The 23,879-nt window shown below is 39.5% G+C and overlaps 1 protein-coding gene across 3 annotated transcripts in view; it reads left to right on the top strand.

Moving 5' to 3' along the window:
• Positions 1–232: 232 nt before the first annotated feature.
• Positions 233–23,879, top strand: part of LOC139924043 (desmocollin 2-like protein) — a 374,665-nt gene continuing 351,018 nt past the window's right edge. For all 3 annotated transcript variants that reach the window (XR_013505113.1, XM_071914958.2, XM_071914957.2), the window contains exons 1-11: positions 233–308; positions 5,331–5,421; positions 5,791–5,987; positions 6,254–6,385; positions 8,063–8,218; positions 8,998–9,142; positions 10,484–10,638; positions 13,378–13,512; positions 17,925–18,110; positions 21,715–21,962; positions 22,559–22,701. Coding sequence is in view for 2 of the 3 variants with exons in the window: in XM_071914958.2 (XP_071771059.2) it covers positions 267–308; positions 5,331–5,421; positions 5,791–5,987; positions 6,254–6,385; positions 8,063–8,218; positions 8,998–9,142; positions 10,484–10,638; positions 13,378–13,512; positions 17,925–18,110; positions 21,715–21,962; positions 22,559–22,701 (1,630 nt within the window). In the remaining variant the exon portion in view is untranslated. The remainder of the gene's footprint in view (positions 309–5,330; positions 5,422–5,790; positions 5,988–6,253; positions 6,386–8,062; positions 8,219–8,997; positions 9,143–10,483; positions 10,639–13,377; positions 13,513–17,924; positions 18,111–21,714; positions 21,963–22,558; positions 22,702–23,879) is intronic.

The raw sequence follows: 23,879 nt of genomic DNA, 5'->3' as shown, positions 1-23,879 counted from the left end.
TGTCAGCCCCAGCCCCGGGAGAGCAGCTAGGTAGACTTGAGGTGGACTTCGTCCGCGGCCTCTTGCTTGGCTCCCAAACCGCTTTCCTCTCCCCGACACGCCCTGAGAGATGACAGCTTAGATAAGAGTTTGTTTCTTAGCTGAAGCCACCAACAGCACTAGCAGCAGCACCACCGACCCCTCCCGTCTCCCTCTGCAGCGCTCCCCGCCACACTCTCCCCTTCCCCGGGACAGCAGATCAGGGTCGGTCCGCTGGTTCCTCCGCCATGGCCCCGGGCGGCTTGTTCTGCCTCTGCCTGTTTATTCCGGTGAGTGAGTGACTGATCATCGGCTATTAATTCCGCTGACGAAGGAAAAACTGTCAAACAGTTTACTCAACAATTGCTGGGTGGTTATAAACTTGCTAAACTTGATCAATTGTGTTCATTCTTTTGCACCGTTATCAGAGGAATTAGTGTTATCGTATAGATTGCGCTCTTATCTCGAGTTTGAAAAAAGAAAGTTGCAGAAAGCAGTGTGAAATTAAAAAAATTGTGTCGAAATATTCCCTGCACGGACTGGGAAAAATGTCCAGTTGTGGAAAGGCTACTTTGGCTTTAAAAGGGGGAGGGCACTAATACCTGTTAACTGTTAACTCTGCTAAAGTTTGGTGAACAAAGACAGATATGCAGGCCTAATAAAAGGAGAATAGACATAGGAATGCGGGCCTAATAACACACAGAGGAGAAAAGTGATATTCTTCTCAACGTCTGCTGACTGATAGATTTACCCCTAACGAGGAAAAAGCTGCACTGTTGCTTATTCCTGGACTAATGCACACTTAGTGTCCTTGTTGAAAATGAAAGCAATCCAAAGCTTGTAGGATCTGTTACACTGTTTTTGGAAGCTCTGGATAAATCCCTTCTTTTTCCAACATTGTCTTATTCCTGTGTAACAAACGTTGCCAAGCTGTTGCCATGGTGTTTTATAACCCTGGATTTAACTGTAGAGAAGAAGTTAATCCACCCAACAACATGGGTGGTAAAAAAAAATGTGCACAAGCACATGCTGTTGGCAGATTTACAGAAAATGTTTTAATGTTTTTCATTTGTCCAGTAGCCTATAGTTTTCTTATTTAGCTCTACCTGAAGGTTCGCTCGATTAATAAGTCAGTAGGCTACGGGGACAATACATTTTAATGGTGTGACTAATATTTGTTATTGTTTGCTCACTTTCTTGGTCCTGTTTATGTGTAAGGAGCCTTGGCCTATGTGCACATGTAGTACTTATTACACATTTTGTGTGTGTAGAAGATAAGAATAATGAGCCGGTTGGGGAAATTGGACATAAGTAAAACATATTCTGTGGACATAGAACACAAATTATTTACTTAAAGTTGAAATATTCTTGAAGAATAGTACTAGTAAGTGAAAGTTTACATTACCTGCTCATCTTGCAACCATTTGCTGTTTTTGTGCTGTATTTGATGTTTTCTGTTCAGTTTTGTACCCGTTATATGTTTTATTATTGTTCTGTGTCCATGTATGTAGCAGAGATATTCCATTCTATAGAGGCTTTGAAGTTGCGTCACAAATTTTCTATCAACCAGGTGTGTCTCCATCATGGAGGTCCATTGGAAAATTGGCAGTTAGTCAATAATGTCTAAATATACATTACAATAAATCAACCAGGCTAGAAAAAGAGAGATACCTGAAACAGATTGTTGTGGTGTGGCTGTAGATCCATTCAGTAATATTATAAGTAAAAGTAAATAGTCTGATAAGGTGGATTTGTTTCCAAATGTAGGTTACTGTGACACAGTAAACTGTCTTGTCTTTAGCCCTAGTCTCTACTCCAAAACACGAGTTGTAGCTTGAGAAGAGTCAGCTCAGTGAACCCAAACATACAGTTAGATAGCTAACTAGCCAGCAGGCTTATATCAAATAAATCAAATAAACATATCAAAAGTAAAAAATGTCACTGTTAGTATGTCTTGATTTTTCAATGTGAATGAAGTTGACAATGAACCATTTATTCACTGATTCCTTCCTCTTACAACATACAAAAAATGTACAATTTCTAACACTTCAACTGTCCGAAATTAACATCTTGGCTCACCTGCCAAGGGCTTGTAAACTAAAAAAATTTATCTGGCAAGAAAAATTTTGATGGCCCAATAAACTCTACCCATTTTCCATGCTATTTCATGTGTAGAATCAGGTACTGTGTCTTAATTTATAACTTGCTTACTCACTGCAATGGATTAAATTCATCATGAAGTGCAACAGAACTCAATATAACCAAAGCATTCAAATATTGTTGTCTCATTAAGTTACAGGCCAGTGTGGTGAATGACCCTTAATATTGATTTATCCACCAAAGACAAATTTAATGTCCGACCCTGATTAGGTATTAGGCAAATGTGGTAAAAAAGTAGTATACGTGTACTTTGAAATACACTGGAATAAAATCAAATCACTCAAGTAAACAAAAAGTACCTAAAAGCTGAAGGTGAAATGCACTGTTGGAGTGTAAATAGTTACTCTCCAGCCTTGTGATATACAATACACATTACACTAACACCCTAGTCTATATCCCATAGTACTATACTTGACTTTCAGATTTTCACAAGTGATTACATGTGAAACTATGGTGTGAATGTGTGATATGAATCCTACCAAAAAGGAGCCTCATAGTGATTTGTGTGCCATCTCCACATTGGCCCAGATTTCTTAACATAAATTTCATGAGTCAGTTCTGTTGCCAGTAACCACTGGCATTGCCTTCTTTTCCTTGTAAATGTATGCACAGTGATTGAATATGATTTGGAAGCTTAAGTGCATTTCAAAATCCAAACACATATGTTTGGACTCAATTAGTTGTCAACAGATTTATTGTATTTTGCTCTGGTTATAAATTATTACTTCCTATAAATCATCTCTTTATATCTTCATTTCTATATCCATGATCATTACCATCACCTTTGTCAGTGATGTGTCCTTAATGTTTTGTCAAGCAATGAATAGTTATGGTGGGCCGACCCTGCCTAGAGGAGCAGCCATCTTGCAGAATTCCTTTATTATTGGTTTCAGTGGCGTAGGCTATGTAGTGTCACATTGCTCTTCATCCTGCCAATGAACATTTCTGAGGGAAACATTGTTGCATTGTAGCTGTGGTCTAGGCCCTGTTCAGGTGTTGTTGGAATGCTGCAGGCCTCTTAAACAGCCTGAATGGAAGTGTGATGAACAGGTATAACCCAAACAGTGGAAAAGGCCATTTTCTCTATGGACTCTGGCAACGTAGGAATGTGCCAGTACCCATTGGTTAAATCCAGTGTCAAATAAAATCTATCAGTGCCTAACCAAACCAGCAGTACGTCAACCTTAGACATTGGATACACATCAAACTTGCACACCACATTCACCTTGTGATAGTCTACACAGAACTGTACAGTGCCAGCAGGTTTGAACACAAGCCTAATGAGACTTCACCAGTCACTATTAATATTACTCCCATTTCCAGCATTTTTTTCACTTCTGCCTGAATGACTTTTTGCTTGTGCTCGAACAAACAATAGTGTCAGTTATGCATCTGCTCGTAACTCGTTGTGCTGGTGTATGACGTTGGTGCATTCTGGCAAGGGTGAAAACAGTTTAGCAAACCTCTATTACAACACAGCTACCTCTGTTTCTGGCCTGGTGAGAGATGATCGTCACAAAGGATGGAGTCTAGATTGGGAGATTTTGGAACCTCCGGTCTTAATTAATCTCTCGCAATCACTGTGGTAGCCAGAGAAACAGGGACCACCTTCTTCCAAGATTTGAGGAGACTGAGATGGTGAACCTACAGTGTATCGCCATATGACCACAAACGGCCCTATTTTAAGTTATTTTTAAGTTGGAAGTGATCAATCCACAAACTTACAGACTCTATTGGGTTCCTCTGTGCCTGTTGACTTCTGTCAACAGGCACTGTTGACATTATGGTCTAGAGCATATTCTCCTGTGCTGTCAAATACAGTGAATGGAGTTTTACTTGCTGGTCCAAAACACAGCAAATTTGCTTACTTTAATCATGTCCAATACATCCCTGCGAGCCATACAGCAGCTTGAATGGGTAAAACCCTGTGGAGGCAAGGGGTCCCTGCTGCAATGGGAAAACCAGAAGATCTATCCATTTGTCCCAACTTTGGCTTTTTTCATGCATAAATTTATTGCTTTGAGGGGTTTATTAAATCTTTCTATCAGCCTGTCCATCTGTAGATGGTAAATTCTGGTCTGAATCAATTTAATGCCCAACAATCCATAGAGTTCCCAGCAAGTCTATGACATTAAAGCATCCGTCAATCAGTCAGAATCTCTTTCATGATTCTGGTTCTCATGATATGCAACACAGAGCAACCTGGATCCACCAGACCATGGTGTCTACTCTCTTGTTAATGTATGGTGTCTGATACATCCCAACTGGATTGGGAGAGGGTGCTGATGCAGTGGCAACCCGCACAACCTGGCCAACCTCCATCAGCAGGCCTCTCGCATCACCAACACTCCTGTCTGAACTGCTGGAGGACCCCCTGTGGTGAAAGAGACACCTAGTGGGAAGGAGGAGAGAGGACAGAAGGACAGGGGTGAAACAGAGGATACATGGGACCAGGGAGTTGTTACCAATGTGGCAAAGTGTCTTTCCCAGGGCTGTGGGAGTTGTCTTGGTGTCGCTTGCAGGGACAGATGGTTCTCAGCCTGGGTCACGGGGTGGAGAGTCAACCCATTCAATGCAGAACTGCTCCAGGGCTACTTGCAACAATCTCTTTGCTGATGGAAACCTCCAGCTGGGGGTTTTATGTCTTTACAGGAGTTAAAGACATAACAATTGATCAGTTCCACGTCTGCCCACACCTGATACATGGCATTAGCCTTCTCCAGTCAGCATTAGTATTACCAGGGGAGGTCTGGTGATTAGTAATCATTACCTCAGGACCACAGGAATTTTATCTAATCTAGAATCAACCTGCCAGTGATTTTTTCCATCTAACCCAGTCAAAATTCCGTCTGAAATTACCTACTGTATTTCAGTTTACCTTTTATATCCCAGGGTTTCACTAAATTAGCGACTTTTGCACCTGGCATCTGAATTACAAGACCATAAACAGTGGTGGGGCTTTACAAAGATATGGATCCATTGAAGATAGTTTAATCTACAGTAGGAGGGAATTCTTAAATTAAGTAATCTATTTAAGTTGTGAGCCCTCTGAAGACCTTCAACTTTTTGTGGTTGGAAATCATTTCTGTTCATATTAGATTTTGTTTTTTGGTTGTATCTTTTATAATCCTGTCTTTCTCTTTGTTTCTCAGTTGTTATCTCAACCCATTGAGTCATGCATTCCACATTCCATCCAAGCCCAGGTTCCAGTAAAGATCAACCCGGGCTATGTTGTGTCACAAGGTAATGCATCAGGCCACCACATGCACCTGCATCTCATTGCATGCCCTGTTGGAACAAAGTATTAGAGATGCACTGATACCAATGCTGCTGTGGAAAGAGCCTCACGTAACAAGTCAGAAATAAAAGCAAAGTGACTTGATTTTGTTCTAATAGAATATGTTTCTTGTTTTGTCCAGTGACCCCTAGATTATTGTTTATTGTCATTGAAATGTAATGGATCAGCTAAGTATTCAGTATTGTTTGATACTTGAAGTTTAGAACTTGGACTTGGTATCAACAGTGACAAAGAGGTATTGATGCAACCCTATGCAGCATATGACAATTTGAATGGATGTGTGTGTGTGTGTGTGTGTTTTATTTGCTGGCCAGTGCCCCTGGGTCGCTGTGGAAGGGAAGGACTCTATATGACCTCCAGTGACCCTCACTTTACTGTAAAGAGGAATGGTACTATAGTAACAGTTAATGCCATCGTTGTGACGAAGCAGAGATCGTTTTGGGTGTGGGTGACTGAAGGAGGAGGGCAACCCAGGAGGATAGATGTTCAACTCACCCCAGACCCTGAGCAGGTGAGGAATATCAATGAAACAAAGAGATAGAGAGAGAGAGTTTAGTAGTGAAGATTTAGTAGGGATGTTCTTGATTGTTTTTGGATACCCAACCCCCATTCATTTCTAATAAACATTCCTGTTGTCCTGCTTTTGCCCTTATCATAAGCCTGGTGTATGTGTGTCTCTCTCAGGAAGGTTTGCAAAGTAATTCTTAATCAGAGACTAACATTTTTTGAGCTAAATTGTTTAGCTAAATATGAAACTGCTTATGTTTTACCCACCAGGTACGTGATTATCTGTCTACTGAGAAGTTCCCTTGGGATTTGGCCCGTAAGCGATCCAAGAGGAGATGGAGCCCTCTGCCATTCAGCATCATAGAACATGATTTACCTCCTTTTCCCAAAGACATAGAGCTGGTAAGAATTCATCTCTGCCCCTCTATTATACTCCCTTTCCCTTCTTTGCTTTCTATTACCTCTCTTCTAAGAGTAGAAGTAACAAATTACATTTACTCTCATTACTGTAAATGTGTAGCTTTTTTCTGTATTTGCCCTTTTTTTTGTCTGTATTTGTACTGTATTAGCTTTTCTGGAGTTAGTAGTTTTACAAAAAAATTTTGACAGAAGTATTTTACTTCATTACATTTTAAGTCACAAACTTTGTAGTGTTCATATCATTGCATTTGAAACTGGACAATCGTAAAATGTAACATTAAATACTGAAATGTATCCATGATAGCAGCTTAATTAACATCCATCCAGCTACAGTATTATTGGTTTGTGTTAGCCTGGTTGTTGCCTAGCTAGTTCGCTAGCCTTGCTAGTTAGTTGGTTAGCTGATAGCAAAACAACCTGATCTCACACAAATACATGAAATGAACACGACTTGTTAACACCAAATTACGTGTTGGTGGCACATATAGTGTTAAAATTCTATGTTCTCACCATGAAACGGTTATGTGAAGGAGGCACGACTATAAACAGGAAGGAGTCGCATGTTGAAGTAGCACAGTGGAAACTAGTGTTGCACTTGCCTTCAATGCTGATGGAAATTTGGTGAAATTTAAATTATTTTTAGCTTAAGTTTTTCTAACCATGACTAAAGCCTTTTCCTAACCTTAACCAAGTTGTTTTAGTTGCCTAACCAAACCATAACCTTAACCCTAACCTGAACTAGAGTGGTTTTACTTACTTAAACTTAAGCTGAAAATGCCGCATCCAATTCACTGTTGCCACAGAATAAAAATTGTGTTACTGTCACAGAATCCAATCTGTGGTGGAGGAACGTTTGTGTCCACAGAACGTAAATCTGTGTTTCAGAGTTCATGCTCATTCCATGACTTTGTATGAGATTATGTTGTAGCAAAAGAAACATCACTGTTGTTCAATTATGAGTGATGGGCATTTATGTGTTTTTTGAAAATCACAGATATAAAATAATAAAATAATGACATGAAAATCAAAATAAATTTTTAGAATGCTCAACATAGATAACGTACTGTACAATATCACATAATATTGAAGTCTCTGTCGTCTCATCCTTTTTACATTGCATGGGAAAAATTGTATGTAACATTGTCTGCTTTTTAAGGTAACATACATGTAATATACATTTTAAATAAGCTACTTTTTACTGAAGTTGATTTTTACACCAATAATGTTACTTCTACTTAAGTTTCATCAAAGCAACAATAGGCATATTTCTACCTGAGTAGGATGTATTGGTACTCTTTCCATGCCTGCTCTCTTCGTGTCCTTCTTCTCACTCTCATAACTCCCATTTTATTGAGCCGCTGTCACCACTTTTCAAGCCTGTTAATTTCTTTCAGTGACAAGGTCATGGGGCAAGTCACTACCACATACTGAGGGCTTGAAATGAACACTAGTCACCAGCCACCAGCCACTGTGGCTGGTCGATAAAAATACTAGTTTCATGCCCTGAATTAGTAGGCTTGTCCTGCGTCTGTAGTTTTGGATTAAGACATGAGAAGTTGTGAGGAGAGGAGGTTAGAGTACAGAATAGTTTAATCAAATGAATGCTCTGTTCAGTGGTCTACCAGTGGTCATCCCTCCTCCTCCTTTTTACATTGTCAGGTGGGCTCTGACTCATCGGTCAACTACTCGGTGTTCTACACCATCCGAGGCCCTGGGGTGACTCTACCTCCAGAAAAACTCTTCTCTGTGGACCGCAACACTGGCATGGTGCGGGTTCATTATGCTGTCGATCGTGAGCAGTACAAACAGTTTGTGGTAAGTATGACCACATGTTCTCCTTTTGGTTGCCCTCATTCAAAAGCTACTCTCATACTATTCTTGATGTTGTCAATACCGCATATAATTTTATTGTGCTGTTGAGTGTGTCAGGGCGGGGCAGTGTCTCAGTGGTTAGCACTGTGTCCTCACATCCAGAAGGCTGTGAGTTCTCAGTCCTTTCTGTGGGGAGTTTGCATGTTCTCTCTGTGTTCTGCTGGGTGTCCTCCCATGGTCCAAAGACATACAATTACAGGTCAAAACAAGGTGACATAACCCCTATTCACATAGCACTAATATTATCTGGGGATGTCTTTTTAAAAATTCATTAATTACATGAGGTCCCAACACAATACTAGTCCTGTGTGAATATGGCTATATTTGTTACTAATTGGCTGAGAGGAGGACCGCATCATTCACAGGGGACGACATGTTTACTGTTGTTGATTCTTTGGCCTATATAGTCTATGGTATACTATATTTCATTGTACTTATTTGATATAACTCTTAATTTACATGAGCGCTGAATGTTTTATACTGGGTGTTTTCTGCTCATTACTGTTGCAGGTCTCTCCTGAATACACTAAGTTTTTGGTAGATTGAGGTGTTTTTGGTAGATTTCGATTTTTTTTTTCTCATCACTTAACTGGTTAGTTGACCAATGGGCCAATCTCCCAAAAACTTGGGGTATTCCGTTAAACATGAGATATTCCATCTCAGTGGACTATGTAGATAAAGGCTTAATAACTGAACTTAAATAAATATTGTTGTATATGCAGTTTGAAGCCCAGGTGTTTGACAGGAAGACGGGGAAGGAGACAGATTGGCCTCTGAACATCACGGTGCTGGTGGACGATATTAATGATAACGCTCCAACCTTCTCTGGACCTCTGCAGTTTCATGTAGCAGAGCAGAGCCGCACTGGTGAGGGATCTGGCCAACAAAATGTGTCATTATCTTGCCATTCTACCAAGGTGCTTGAACTGTGTAGTGAACTGAACAAAGGGAAAACCTCATCAACACTCAACAAGTAAAGATGAGAACTTGTTAAAGAAGGTAACAAACTTCAGCTAAAATAACCTTGACCTGGATAAAAACACAGTAGGTTCAGAATTTATACATTAAAGCTTCAATCAAAGATAGTCAGTAGACTTCTGGGCAACAGAGAGCTGTATGTATGTTCTTGGATTTACTTCCTTTTGCAGACCAAAAGTCCTCACAAGGATAGAAAGAGGAGGAAAATCCCCTTAATTGAGGACATTTTAGCTGGTCCTCAATTCTACAAGGGCTAATTTAGGGTTTGGACTTAGGGCTTAGCATTAAGATAATAATTAGTTTTGATTTAGGTTGAGGTAAAGGTTGAGGTTAAGGTTAGTTTAGGGTTAGGGCTTCCCATTGAGCACTAGACATCATTATAGCCCAGGATCTTTTGGCTATGTAGAGCCAATACTAATCAATGTTAATCATTTCTGGAAAGACTCTTTCATTTTTCTGGTGAAAGTGTTTTTACACTCGTGTAGGCCATTTATTTGCTTCAACCCAGCTGATGGAAACACCTCTAATTCCCTTTTTATTTTCTGTGACATTTCAAACGTTTGCATAAAATTTGCTTGACATTTGGATGGAAACTTGCCTGGTGTCCAGCCCCCATGAATCGCAGTCTTAAGCACTTTTTGAATTTGCATGGCGATTCATAGGGGTCTGGACGCAAGCCTATTCACAACTGATTCACTGACGTAATTTCTCGCCCCGACTGCTTCGTTGGTGTTAGTTGTCAGTTATCAAAATCTTTGACCAATCACAGTAGCAAAGCAGATTGACGTAATCTGGAAACACCTCAGAGCTAACAACAATCATGGCAGCGTTCACTTCCGAGCTTTTAAACATGTTGATTGTTTCTGTTTTAATTAATCGATGTCATTTAAGTTTTTTAAGGACTGACGAAATCGCTAATTCTAGCTTGCTATTAACCAATTCCTTTGCCGTTGCTGTCATTTTGGTAGTAGTTGTCGCTCTGTAACGCTCGTCATAAGTAGGTTTGTCCCGCCTACATCGACCATCCAATCAGGTATGTCAGACAGTATCTGTCCAAAATAACTGCCAGTGAATAGGCTTGTGTCCAGACCCCTATGAATCGCCATGCAAATTCAAAAAGTGTTAAAGACTGAGATTCATGAGGGCTGGACACCAGGCAAGATGGAAACGCAGCTCATGAAGGAATATAGCTACTTGCGATGAATCTTCATCTCTTTTTCTGTGTCTCAGGTACAGAGGTGGGGGTCGTGGCTGCTACAGACAGAGACCAGGAAGGGACTCTCCACACTAAAATCAGATTCAGCCTGCTGACAGGAAGCCAGCTCTTCAACATCCACCCGCAGTCTGGGATGATCTCCACCAGATCCAGCACCCTGGACAGAGAGGTGGGAAATCCTATAAACCCTTCTGTACAACACAAACCAGTAGGGTTTGGAACGATTCACAAAAATCATAGTTCAATATGTTTGTGGAATAAGTACCTTCTGGATGCATTTATTCCTGAGAAAATCCCATTGTTTTCCCATTGACAAATTCAAAATTTGGCATGAATAACAACTGCATTAACTTTACTGTAACAGTTGTAAATTTGAATCGATAAGGTTATAAATGCTATTGAGGCATTGCAGTTACATCACAAATCTCCCAGCAACCATGGCTTGCACCATCTTAGTTCTCCATTGGAGAACTAGCTGTGCACAAATAATGGCTAAATATATAGCAACCTGACTATAAGAAAGATACATGAAAAAGGCTGTGGTGTGGGTGTAGGTCCATTCACTAATGTTATAAGTAAATAGTGTGATAAGGTAGATTTGTTTCCAAATATAGGTTACTGTGATACAGTAAACTGTCTTGTCTTTAGCTCTAGTCTCTACTCCAAAACACTAGCTTGAGAAGAATCTGCTCAGTTAACCTGAACAAACAGGTGGTTTTTGGCTTTTGTTAGTTAGCTAGCTAGCCAGTAGGCTAATTTAGCAAAGCAACCAATGTTAATATTAACAGGAGACTGTTGTCAAACTTGGATGTAGTTATCTTGGGTGACTGCACACTCCCATTTTGAAATAAAGGAAACATGAGTAGAGAGTCAAAACCATGATCAGCAATCATATGATTGGCTTCACGGCACCATGGCTTAAAGAGACAACAGCTTTTTAGAGTTATTACTTATAAGGCTATGAGGACCATGTCTTATCTGAAAACATATCTTAACTTTGAGATGTAACACTGCCAAAGCCTGTAAAATGAGGAAAAAAGTGTACATTATATCTATAGCGTATATTTTAAATATGGAAGTTGGCTATTTACAATTGCATCTATAGCCCACTTTGCATCATTGTAGTTACCTGAACTAAAAAAATAAAGAAAGCCCTGAAAGCCCTCTAGATCTTATTGCCTTAAATTTTGTCTTTAGAAGTCTGCAAGTATAGTAATTGCAGTCAGTAAAGGACGATTGTTTTGTATGGAAATTGAGTCAGTGTTAAATGCCCAGAGGAAAGCAATATCCTCAATGAGATGACCTCTTCCTCTCATTTACTCTTCCTAGACATAGATGAGTTTCATTTAAAATCAGTGTGAGATTTTGACCATTTTACTGAAATTCTGCTCCTGAGAAACAACCTGTCTACTTAATCTATCAGCAATCTGTGAGTGTAGCCATCTACAAATGAGATATCATGCTTTTCTTATTTGCCTTGAGCGCTTCTTACAATGAATGCAGATGCATATTCTCATGTGCATCTCTTTATTGCTCCTAAGGGGGGTTTAGTAGAAAGAATTTGGATATAAATGATCCTAAATTAATACAATATTGAGATATGGTATATTTCTCCAGAGATACAGAAGGGACATGATTCCCTAATTGGCTTTGATTCCCTACTCTGGTGAGTCTGTTCTGGCAGAAGGATGGCATAGTGACTGTCCTTTAACTCAGTGGTTCTCAGTCATGTACTGTGGAGGTCCAAAAGTCTGCAAGTTTTCATTCCAATCAAACACTACAGCAGAACAGAACATTTCCCTGTAGGGAGCGATAAATCACAAATAAATGCCACGCCAGGATTCCTTACAATTATGAGTATAGTGAAATCAACTTCATTTGTATCGTTCTTTAAAACACAAAACCAGTTTGTACCGAAGTGATTTACAATATAGGGGGGATACAAGGTGGCAGAGCATGAAACAACAACAGCAAAATTAATGTTAGGGAATGAGAGCATGGTTGAAAGCACGCAATAAAATTATTAGAGCATGAAAGAACATGTCAGACACAGTGAAAGACCAACAAATAAATGTAGTTTGTAATACAATTAAAATAAGATTTGATTAAACTTTATTGATCCCTCTGGGGAAATTGGGTCGTTTCAGCAGCAAATAGTAATAGGATACCGCAAAGAAAAATAAAATATAAATAAGAATAGAGTTAATGGAGGTTATATAAACATAATACAGCAATTACAACACTGCAATGTGTTAAGCAGAAAAGATTGAATGAATGAATGTATGAGGGTGCATACTGAGACAATGAAAATATATATATATATATATATATATATATAAATATGCAGATATATTTAAAATGAGAATATGAAGAAGTGAAATCAAACATATGTACAGAATGGGTCTAGGCGTGTAGACATGCATAAAAAGCTATACACCTCATCAATTTACAGATGTAAATTCATTTTACACATTTAAATTTACATATTAATTACTCAACTTTGTATCTTCTTTAAGACATAACTTAGTAGTAGTTTATTAGTAGTTAGTAGTGCTAGTTAATTATTAGTATTAATTTATTAAGTATTAATTATTAATTAAGTAGGAATTAATTCGTAGTAGTTAAATAGTAGTATTAGTATTATCAGTAGTACCCGGAGTAACAGTTTTATTTGTAGTAGCAGCAGTAGTAGTAGTAGGTAGTAGTGGCAGTAATAGGAGTAATAGTTGTAGTAGTAGCAGTAATTTTAGTGATAGTAATAGTAGCAGGTAGTAGTGGCAGTAGTAGAAGTCGTAGTAGTAGTATTTTACTTAATTATTTATATTAAATGATTGATTTATTACAGTTTACAGGCTGTAATTTGAATAATGTTATAACCATTACTTCAAGTTGTTTTTGGATATTTTAGGTACAAACTGCAATCCCTGTTGTTGTGGAGATCCGGGACATGAATGGAGCCAGCAATGGCCTGTTCAGCACAGCCACAGCTACCATCAGCCTGGTGGACGTCAACGACAACCCCCCCACCTTCAGAGAGACCACGGTACATCTTAGTTTAGACATGATGAGAAAAAAAGAAGAGAAAGTCATCCACACACTGGATTCATGCTCTTTTTGTACTTTATTCAACAATTATTTCAATCAACTTTTTGGCTGAAATTGCTGAATCAGCTCTACAGGGAGCATGAGTCGGGTGGTTGGTTGATTGGTTGAGTCTTTTCATTATCCAGGGATTTACACTGCCCGTCAAAAGTTTGGGAACACCACATTTTTCTTTATTTTTACTATTTTCCACATTTCAGAATAATTGTAAAGACATTAAAACTATGAAATAACACAAATGGAATTATGCAGTGACCAAAAAAGTGTTAAACAAAGCAAAACTATCTTATATTTTAGATTCTTTAAAGTAGCCACCCTTTGTCTTGATGGAAAGGAAAAGGCTGTCAGTATATTATCTTGAAAAAAATGTAAAAAACCGAGACCGACAACTATTGACATTTTTTTAATTTTTTCAAGATAACATACTGTATGATTATACTGTGAGTGTCGTGTTTTGCAAAAAAAACGTTTATCATAGTTTTCAAAGACGTATCTACGTGTATGCCCCTAGGTTTCTATTGCAATAGAGTGGGAGGGGGCCGCCCGGTGTTACCGGACGGGTGGAGCAGGCGGCTAGCGAGGTTTTGGTTTCTACTAATAGGGATCATGACGAAAAACATGTTATTTGGGCCCAGGGTTCAAAATACTGAACTATTCTACTAACTATTAAGTGGAAAAGGGTGTGGTTGTTTTCCCTGAGGTCTTTTTCAACTCTTTGGACAGTCTTGTCCTGACAGAGACCCTGACAGACTGTTGACTGACAAGCTAAATGGGAAATTCCACGCAAGTTAAGAATAGTTATCCCTACAGTTTTAGAAAGTCCAATCAATTTGTGAAGAAAAACAACTCCCAAAGCCAGAAACCAGAGGATTAAGTCTTGAACCTGTTCTGGGATTATAATATAAAATGTCGAGCTGCACCATAGAAAATAAATTGGTATAGATGATGACTATGTAATTTCTATACATTTACTGGTTCAGAACTGGCAACATAACTATAAAGTAGGAGTCCACAGATTTATCAGTTTGGCGAATTACAGCTGATTATAAGTTATACATTTTGTTTAAGTTGTTTAAAAATTTAATGTTTCTATTTCAAACAGGTTTGTAAGCCTGTGATTGCATTAAACAAAGACAATAATCACCAATTTCTTCTTTTTTTCTCTCCTAAAAATTGGCCTTTGTTCTCTCCTCAATATCATATTAGAATTCAAAAATTTTGGGTATAAAATGAACCTTAGATAAGATAATGCATAAGATTAGATGAAATAAAAACATTCAGTTGGTCTTCTATTCACTGTCAGTGGAGCAGCTCTAGATTTTACATCCTGTCTTGCATGCAGGCTTAGCTCTCTGGTTTCTGGTCTTAGTGCTGTAGCATGGGGGGGGTACCATTTATGTACATTTGACTGGTGGAACAGGCTTTACAGGTTACAGGAATAAACTAAAGAGTGGCCTGTAGTGGACGTGCTGTGTTAGTTTTACTAAGAAACATGGGTGTCAACCGAAAAGATCACAGTGCAGAAATTCCTCCCATTGTTCCAAGAACCACTTAAGAAACGCCAAACATGAATGACTCCAACTTCCTCTACCACTCCATTCTCCATACTACAAAAATTACAAGCTACATGTAACTTTAAAGGGGTAGTGTCAGACTTTTTGACATCTATTTTTAATCTACTCACCTCTCTACGAACCAGTAATCCCTTAAAATAACCTTAATTCACCCCTTAATTCATGCAAAATCCCCTTAAAATTAGTTAAGGGAGTTATTAATGGAGGAGACCCCATCAAAACCACTTTAAACACCCCTTAATGTTTGACTGCTTACTTTCTAATTTAATGTAAAATTCAGGGAGACAGGAACTTTCCATTAATAACACTTTAATAACCCTGTAAACCATGCACAAAAGGCATAAAAAATCCCTTAAGTTCTAGTGTCTCCACGAACCAACCCATGAATAAATCCATTAAAAACTCATGATACTAGCTGTTATTTTTAATGGATAATTAAATTAATAACTTAATTAATTAGGTTTATGTAATGAGAAATTACGGACATTTCAGGAATATATTTAAGGGGTTTGGTTTCATAGTGATGTTGTCGATCGGTAGATATTATTTTCTCACAAGTCGATACCTTGCCTCATACCGGACAGGCAGCCCCTGTTATAATGGATGTAAACGGGGTCAAACTTCAAAAGCCAAAAGCACTTAAACATGCTCCATGTGAATATAATGCCATGACAGTCTATCATAGCGAATTTCAGCCATTGTTTAATCATTTTGAAGTCAAACTATCACTAAATCCCTGGTAAACTAGCTGGTAGATGGTGTCATCGTCTTCATCTTTAGTAGGCAGTGTCGAGACGGCCTTGACGACTCGAGAGCTCAAAGGCCATAGTTTGACTTCAGAATTATGAAATGATGGCTCAAATTTGCCATGGTAGACCGCCATGGCATTATATTTGCTTTAGGTGCACGATGGAGTATGTTGGTGGTTCTGGAGCTGAATGAAGTTTGACCATGTTTACGTCCATTATATCTGTGTTATCGACTTAAAGGAATAGTTCACCCAAAAATGAAAATTCTGTCATCATCTACTCACCCTCATGCCAAATGAAACACAGGTGAAGTTTGTTAGTCCATATAACACACAGGGAGGTTGCCAGCACAACTTAGTAGCAGCCTTCTCCAAAACAACTATAGTCAATGGGGACCTGCTCTTTAGAGTTCCAAAACAAAAACAGCCAAACAACCACACTGTGAATAGAAAGACCTATACACCATTATTTGTTGCAAATCAATCAGCTGTAGTTAAGATTTGCACTAAATTGTGGTGTAAAAATAGGTCTTTTTGGAACTCTGAAGAACTGGTCCCCACTGACTTCAGTTGTTTTGGAGAAGGCTGCTATGGAGTTGTGCTGGCAACCTCCCTGTGTGTTATATGGACAAACTTCACCTGTGTTTCAGCTGGCATGAGGGTGAGTAGATGATGACAGAATTTTCATTTTTGGTTGGACTATTCCTTTAAAGTGAATATATTGTCTACTGATCAACAACATCACAGGCGAGTTGAAAATAAGAATATCTTACAAAGTTTTGTTACGTTAAAGTTTGAGTTTAAGATTTTACTAATAGATTAAAGCTGCATTATTCCAGATTTTAATAATTACATTTTCTTAGCCTAAATTACACAGTGTTGCCGCAATAAAGAAGAGCATCCCATCCCGCCAAATTGAGATGCTGTATATTTACACTATTTGCCCAAATTAAATTATTGTGTCCAGTATGGTCACTGGTGGGAAGTCTTCTCCACACAGGAAGTGACAAATTTGAATTTAAGTGAAATCCAAAACTGTCTCCTAAACAGCAGTGAGCAGCGCTCCATCCAGAGAAAGCTGGACATTAGATCTTGTGCCTCTCCTGTTCCTTTGGTTTCCTTTGGTATAAAGCATCACAGATGGCCAGGTTGGTAAACATGAGCATGCTGTGTGCCGTTTACTGATGATATATTGCAGGATTCCTGGGTAATGAAGTCCTCCAAACTGCCAAAAATCCCAACAGTTATCTCCCGCTGCCACTTGGGGCCGCAAAGTGTGACTGCTTTTTAAGGTGCACTACACAACTTCACAATTTGGTGGCCCCAAGTGGCAGTGAGAGATAACTTTTTGAATTTTTGATAATTTGAAAGACTTGAAATCCTGTAAGGTGATGTCAGTAAGCAAATGTGGTGGGGTGGAGGTGGTGAAGAGGTTCAGCCATCATTGGCGAGTCTAGCTTTCTCTGAATGGAGTGCTCGCTCACTGCTGTAGGACACACTTTTGGATTTCACTCTCAAGTTTGGATTCGTCACTTCCTGTGTAGACAAGATTTCCCACCAGTGACCATACTGACATCAGAATTTACTTTGGGTAAATAGGGAGAATCTACATTGTCTCAGTTAGTGGGGCTCTGTTGCAGCCCCACTTTGTGATTTACACTTTACATAATAGTGCAGCTTTGAAATGATAACACAAAAAAATACTTGAGACAAGAAATGCATTTTAAGACAGATTCACTGGTTTCAGTAAACGTCTTGAAACAGTTTACATTATTATGAACCAAGTGAAATTTCTTGAAAGTGGTGCAGCAATATAATTTGACTTCATGTAATGAAATTAGCTTGATTACTCTGAATATAGGATGAAGTGACTTGCATGTCCTGTTTTATTGGGTCATCTCTCAGGAGTTTGTTTGCTAATTATTGATTACATATTTAGAGAGGGGAAGTGAGGCTCTGTCAGTTCAGGATGTTCAGGATGTACCAGGTTTGACAGGATGTCTGTCAACAAAATTTTGTGTTGTTTGACAGTACAAGGCCAGTATAGTGGAGAACCAAGCAGATGTACTGGTCCTGAGGATTCCTGTGGACGACAAGGATGAAGAAAACACCAAAAACTGGAAAGCCAAGTTTGTGATCACTGAGGGCAATGAGAACGGCATTTTCAGGATGGACACTGACCCTAAAACCAATGAGGGGCTGCTTTACGTGGTCAAGGTGAGACACAACAACAGAATACAAAATCAATGATTTTTATTCATCACATCAAAAACAAGTACAAATGTTGTCCAGTCCATGCTAGGTGTTGTTGTAGTTTAAGTTAGTACAGTACTACAGTCCTGGAATAATCAGGATGGCCACATAATTCACCCAATGTATTGTCAAGAAAAATTGATCCACTCTACTATATTGCTATGCTCTGGTAGGTTAGCTGTCGTTCAGTATCATGACATAGTAGCCTGTTAGCCAAAAAGGTTTGTTAGCATTGGCCAAATTTAAACCTGCAATAAGCGATATCAGACCTTATAACCAATCCTGAAACTAATGCTATTTGGAAATTTCATTGAGACATAATGATATAAACCAATATCCACACACACGGCGAGCTGTGTTGCTGTTTTCACCTCTTTTCTAAAGAGGTGAAATTTCGCTCCGGAACAAAGCTCCTCCCGGCCCATTCATTAGCTTTTTATTTTTTTAAAAACTAGCTTGGCACCTCCCTCACTGTCTAAAAGCGGCGTTCACCCCCTCCCATTCCTGTAAAAAACATTCTTGTAATGGCAGAATTGATGAAGCGAGTGAGTTAAACTAGTAAACTTGCTACCTACCTCTTCACAAAAGCGGGAGGAAAATCTGGCAAAGCGAGACTGGTAACCGGCAACACTTCTCCGTAGGTACACTTAGCTTAGCTATTAGCCTTTATGTACGGTGCTTTGCTAGATTTGTCTTTAGGGGCCTCCGTAGTCCGTAGTTTCTGTCACCCTCTAGTGGTCGGAAAATCACTTATTGCAGCTTTAATAAATTCCATAAGCAAAATGGATTTGCTAGCTCAATAGTTCTAACTAAAAAAAAAAATGTTCACGCATAGATTAGCTACTGCAGCTGCAAAGCTTAAACACATTAGCGAGACTGTAACATCAGGCAAGAGAGCGTCACTCAATAGAATAGAATAGAATAGTCTCTGTACCAGTACTTGAGTACTTGAGACCTAAGATATGTTTCTGGTACAGATAAGTTATATGTTGCTGCAATTCCTACAGGTTGCCGACAGAGGTCAATGGAGGTCATAGATTACTTAATGCTCCTTGAAAACAAGACATAAGAAAAGCAATATGAACCAGAAGTCGTACCGTTAAACTCACCCTGGGCACATAGTTGGCCTCCCATTCATTGTCAATGTAGCAGCCTCAAGATTTGTCTCTCGGTGATGTCAGCTTGAGAAATGAATTGTGTGGCTGATGGATGGAGTGCTGGGAGCTTTGCCAATCAACACCATGGAGTAAACCACAGAATGAGATAGTGCCACAGATGGAGGCGGTGATACAGATAACTAGCTGCTGACTGGGGTTTCTCTTTGCTGTAACAGAGAGAACTGAGAGTCAGCTCTCCTGAGAGTTGAGTGTGAAAGCTGCCTTGGCAAGATTTTAAATACTGTGTGTGTGTGTGTGTGTGTGTGTGTCTGTGTGTGTGTGTCTGCATTGCTATTCGCATGAGTGTTTACATATGTCTTTGTGCACATGCACATCTGTTTGTATATGTATATGTGTATATGCATATGTGTATTTCAAGTTGCTCAGGCCTGGGTGTGCGCACGTGTGTATGTGTGTGTGTGTGTGGTGATATGACACCAAGGTGATAAGGCGTGTGCGTTGTTGTTATTATCAGCAGCTCTGACGGCATTGTGTTAGGTGGGTGTTAAATGTGTCAGAAGACACTTGGTTCCCACATTGGGGTCGAGGAAACCTCAAATGAGTTTTATTGAATTTTATTACGTAAAGCACCAGCCAGTCTTCAACCAGGAAGGAAACTGAAGCGGAGCTTCTGATTCTTGTCCATTTTATGTCAGCACCCAAAGACAGACAAACAAAACTATAAATAATTTAACCATCAGTGCTATGACCAGCGTTCCCCTTTTGGAAATGAGGCCAACAGTCTATGAGTGAGTCTATTATTGCAAAATAGCTTTAACAATAATGTATGTAGCTAGCATCCACGACTACACTGTAGCAGAACTGTAACCAAACATCTGTAGCTAGCATTCATGGCTACACTGTAGCAGAACTGTAACCAAAGTGGCTAGCATTCATGGCTACAGTGTAGCAGAACTATAACCAAAGAAACATCTGTAGCTAGCATCCATGGGCTGCACAGAGTGATTTGATTAGATATGACTGTTATGTGAATCAGCGAACTGTTAATCAGAAATTACAGACCTCAGAATGCCTTTACTGGGCATTCAGAATGGATTGCGAAAGGGAAAGTCTGACACTCACTATTAGCCTGATATTCAGACTGAATGGCCATTTCATTACCACTCTATGATTCAGTCTGACATTGCCTCCTTTTCTGTGTGTGTGGAGGGGGGGGGTGTTGATTTTCCCCGAACCAATCACTAATGACTGACGTATCCGGCCACTCTGACGTTATTTTCAGTGACACTGATGCTGGCCGTATTTACTAACTTTACCAAGAATGTTGGTCGTTTTTAACAAAAATATCGTCTTTGCAATCTTGGTTAAGGAATGATTTCAACAAATATTATTCTGCCGAAACGGCAATGAAAAATTGTTGCACGAACGGTTTAAACTTTAGTCCCGCCCACAAAGGCTTGATCGTTTTTCCGATTGAGAAACCGCCTTTGAATAGAGCAACACCAGACTCTCTGAATCGCTCAACCAAATCTGAAGAGTGGGCAGGTCGTGATTCAGGAGTCTGGAACCAGGCTAACTCTCTATAGTAGGCAGCATATTCAGACTTTGTGAATCTCAAGTAGTAGTCTCAATAGTGCATCTCAATGCTTCAGTCCACAGGCTTCTCCCCAGCATCTAAAACACTCAGATATAGACAGAGGTTAATTAGTCCAGGTCGACTCACTGACTGGCTGGACCCCTCCTGCCTCTGAACACTCAAACCTTACTGTAAATCTTATTTACGATGATAACTTTGCAAGAGGAAAATTCAGCCCTTTGGGGCAAGTGGAGGGCATACAGTGGTTTAGACAGAGCAAAACACCATACCATGCAGTGACATAGAATAACCACAAATCATCACAACAGGCAGCAACAACAGGGAGCAACAACATAACAAGAAAGATGGCAGCAAAATAAAGCAAACAGTTTGTGTAATGAGACAATAGTTCGTTTTGCCCTGCATAAACGGCTAGATGGGTGGAGTTTGTCGCATGTATTGTTACTGATAGACAGCTGAAAATGGTTGATCCTCTTCCAAGAGAACTGCAGTGCGGTTCGTTACGAGTGATAATGTAATCTCAACCAGCTACAGTAAACAACCCCAAAACACAATGCTTTATGGGTAGAAGGAGACGGATGTTGACATCGGAAAGCCAGCAGTTCCTCATGCTTGGAAAGCCTAGCATAACAAAATTATGTCTTGACTGATGCTCACATTCAGCTATTTCTTCATGTGTTCTTAACTGGTATGAACACCAGAGAAGCTCAATTACAACAAAGAGTGCAGAGAAGTCCATCATGCTTAGCTAAAGTTACAGCATTTGAACCAAAGAAAACCAACAGTAGGTTGGATTGCACCTCTTCCACTTTTGTTCCCCTCATCTCCATTTTATTTCTCTCATTTTCTCCAGCCTCTGGACTATGAGAAGGGCAAGGTGATATTATTGAGGGTGTCTGCCCAGAACGAGGCTCCCCTGGTGGGCTCGGCGGGCTCCTGGCTCTCCATCCCGGTGGAGCTCAGTGTGGGCGATGTGGATGAAGGTCCAGAGTTCATCCCCCCCAACAAAAAGATCAGGGTGAAAGAGAACATCCCCATTGGAAGTGTACTGGGCATTTACACTGCCCTGGACCCAGAGACCAAGAGCAGCAACGGCATCAAGTATGACACACACACACACACACACACACACACACATGCTGACCTTTTCCCAAATGAAAAATGTACAATATATTCTATGTGAAAAAACAAAATGTGCCACACATGCAGAAAAATATTTTGAAACCTGTCACAATTTCAGAGAAGTGGGACATTAACAGTGTAAAAATATGTCTTACGATCAATATGTCCAATCATTAATTGATTCATTTATATGCTATATACATTTGCTGTTATTAATGGCTACATACACACAGCTAGAATTTTGTAGTGATAGCCGAATTTATGAATGAGAGTGAATGTGCATATGTATGGTACACATTAACTGAATCTGGTTATAATCTGTGTTGTTTTTGCTTATAGCACTTTTTTATTTCATGCCAGCAAAGCCCCTTTTGAATTGGAAAAAAATAAATAATTGAATAGTTTATACACATAAAGCACAATTCTTAAGCAAAATGATAGTAAATAAGACCATATTTTTCAAATAGCATGCCACACTATCACCAAAGTGATTCTCATTCTCAATAAAAGTGATACTCTTCACTTTCAGTAGTCTCAGTATGACAGTTTCACCTCAATTTTCATTGCCTACATAGGTATTTCAGTGTGTCTGACCCTGGCTCCTGGGTGAGCGTGGCTGAGGCTACAGGAGAGCTGAAGGTGGCCAACACCATCGACCTGGAGTCTCCTCTGGTCACCAACGCCATGTACATCATCACCATCAAGGCCGTTGATCCTAGTAAGCTTTGACATGATCCAGCTTGATTGTACTGGATAGAAACTGATGTTGTGTTATGACCATTAATAAATCCTAAAACTGGGGAAGACAGTGGGTACTTCTGGAATGCTGGAATGGGTGCTGGAATGAGAGGAAAAAACAGCTATGACTCCTGACTGGTCTGTCAGTCGGCAGTCAGCAGCGGGGCTGCAACAGAGAAGAGCGTCTCATCCCCATTATTGAGATGCAGTAGTCAGTATGGTCACTGGTGGGAAATCTTCTCAACGCAGGAAGTGACCAATCCAAACTTTAAGCAATATTCCACTTAGTTTTAACATAGGGGTTATTTGGCACTTGACCACCATGGAAACCATAATATAAACTAATCACCAAGATCGGATGCAGCTGGGACGAGTTTGTAGCGTTCGGATTTTTACTTCCCATTAATTTGAATGAGGCCACGAAAATAGCAAAATTTACATTTAACACATTGGTGAACAGATTCAAATGTGAACCTCTTCACCACCTCCACCCCCACTACACACTAAGAAGACATAGGCCTCAGAAGTCGTGTCATCATTTCCTTCGCGTTTCTTAGCATTTTCAAGACTTCCAAATCAAAAAATAGATGGCATATGAGAGAATTAATGGGATTTTCTTAATTCTCTTACAAAACTATGACATTTTTATGTTTGTCTGTATATGAAAAAAATGTTTGGTGTAGCTTTAAAAAGGAATTTGCTAACGGGCTAAGGGTTTAGCTGCCAGTTGCACAATCACAATGTCATACATGGCTGTTTTTCGAGTTAGCGTCCACGCTCACAAAACCTTTAAACTCTTGTTGTCATCTTTGAAAAAAGATGGCAGATCGGCCAGAGAAATAGACATGTTCGTAGCCTATGCTAACCTACTCGAATAGCCCGTCACATAACTTCTACCTGTGACGTATGCCATGCACAGCAGTGTTAGCATGCTGTTAGCAAAATAATTGTTTAGACTCGAAAGTGGCATCTGAATTCAGTGGATCCAGTGCCATTTTAGAGAGAAATGTGTGTAGAAAAAAAAACCTTTTAAAACGCTGTGACAGGGACGATTATATGAAACACAATTCATTTTCTCCATAGAGAAATTTCCTTTGATCTGGAAGTCCATATTTGGGGCAATTGGTGCTCTGCATTATGTCAGACTTCCAATGGCCA

The sequence above is a fragment of the Centroberyx gerrardi genome, chromosome 9, assembly GCF_048128805.1.
Source record: "Centroberyx gerrardi isolate f3 chromosome 9, fCenGer3.hap1.cur.20231027, whole genome shotgun sequence".
In the NCBI taxonomy this organism is placed as follows: Eukaryota; Metazoa; Chordata; class Actinopteri; order Beryciformes; family Berycidae; genus Centroberyx; species Centroberyx gerrardi.
Note: the sequence above shows the minus strand (reverse complement) of the source record. Positions and strands in the feature narration are given on the sequence as shown.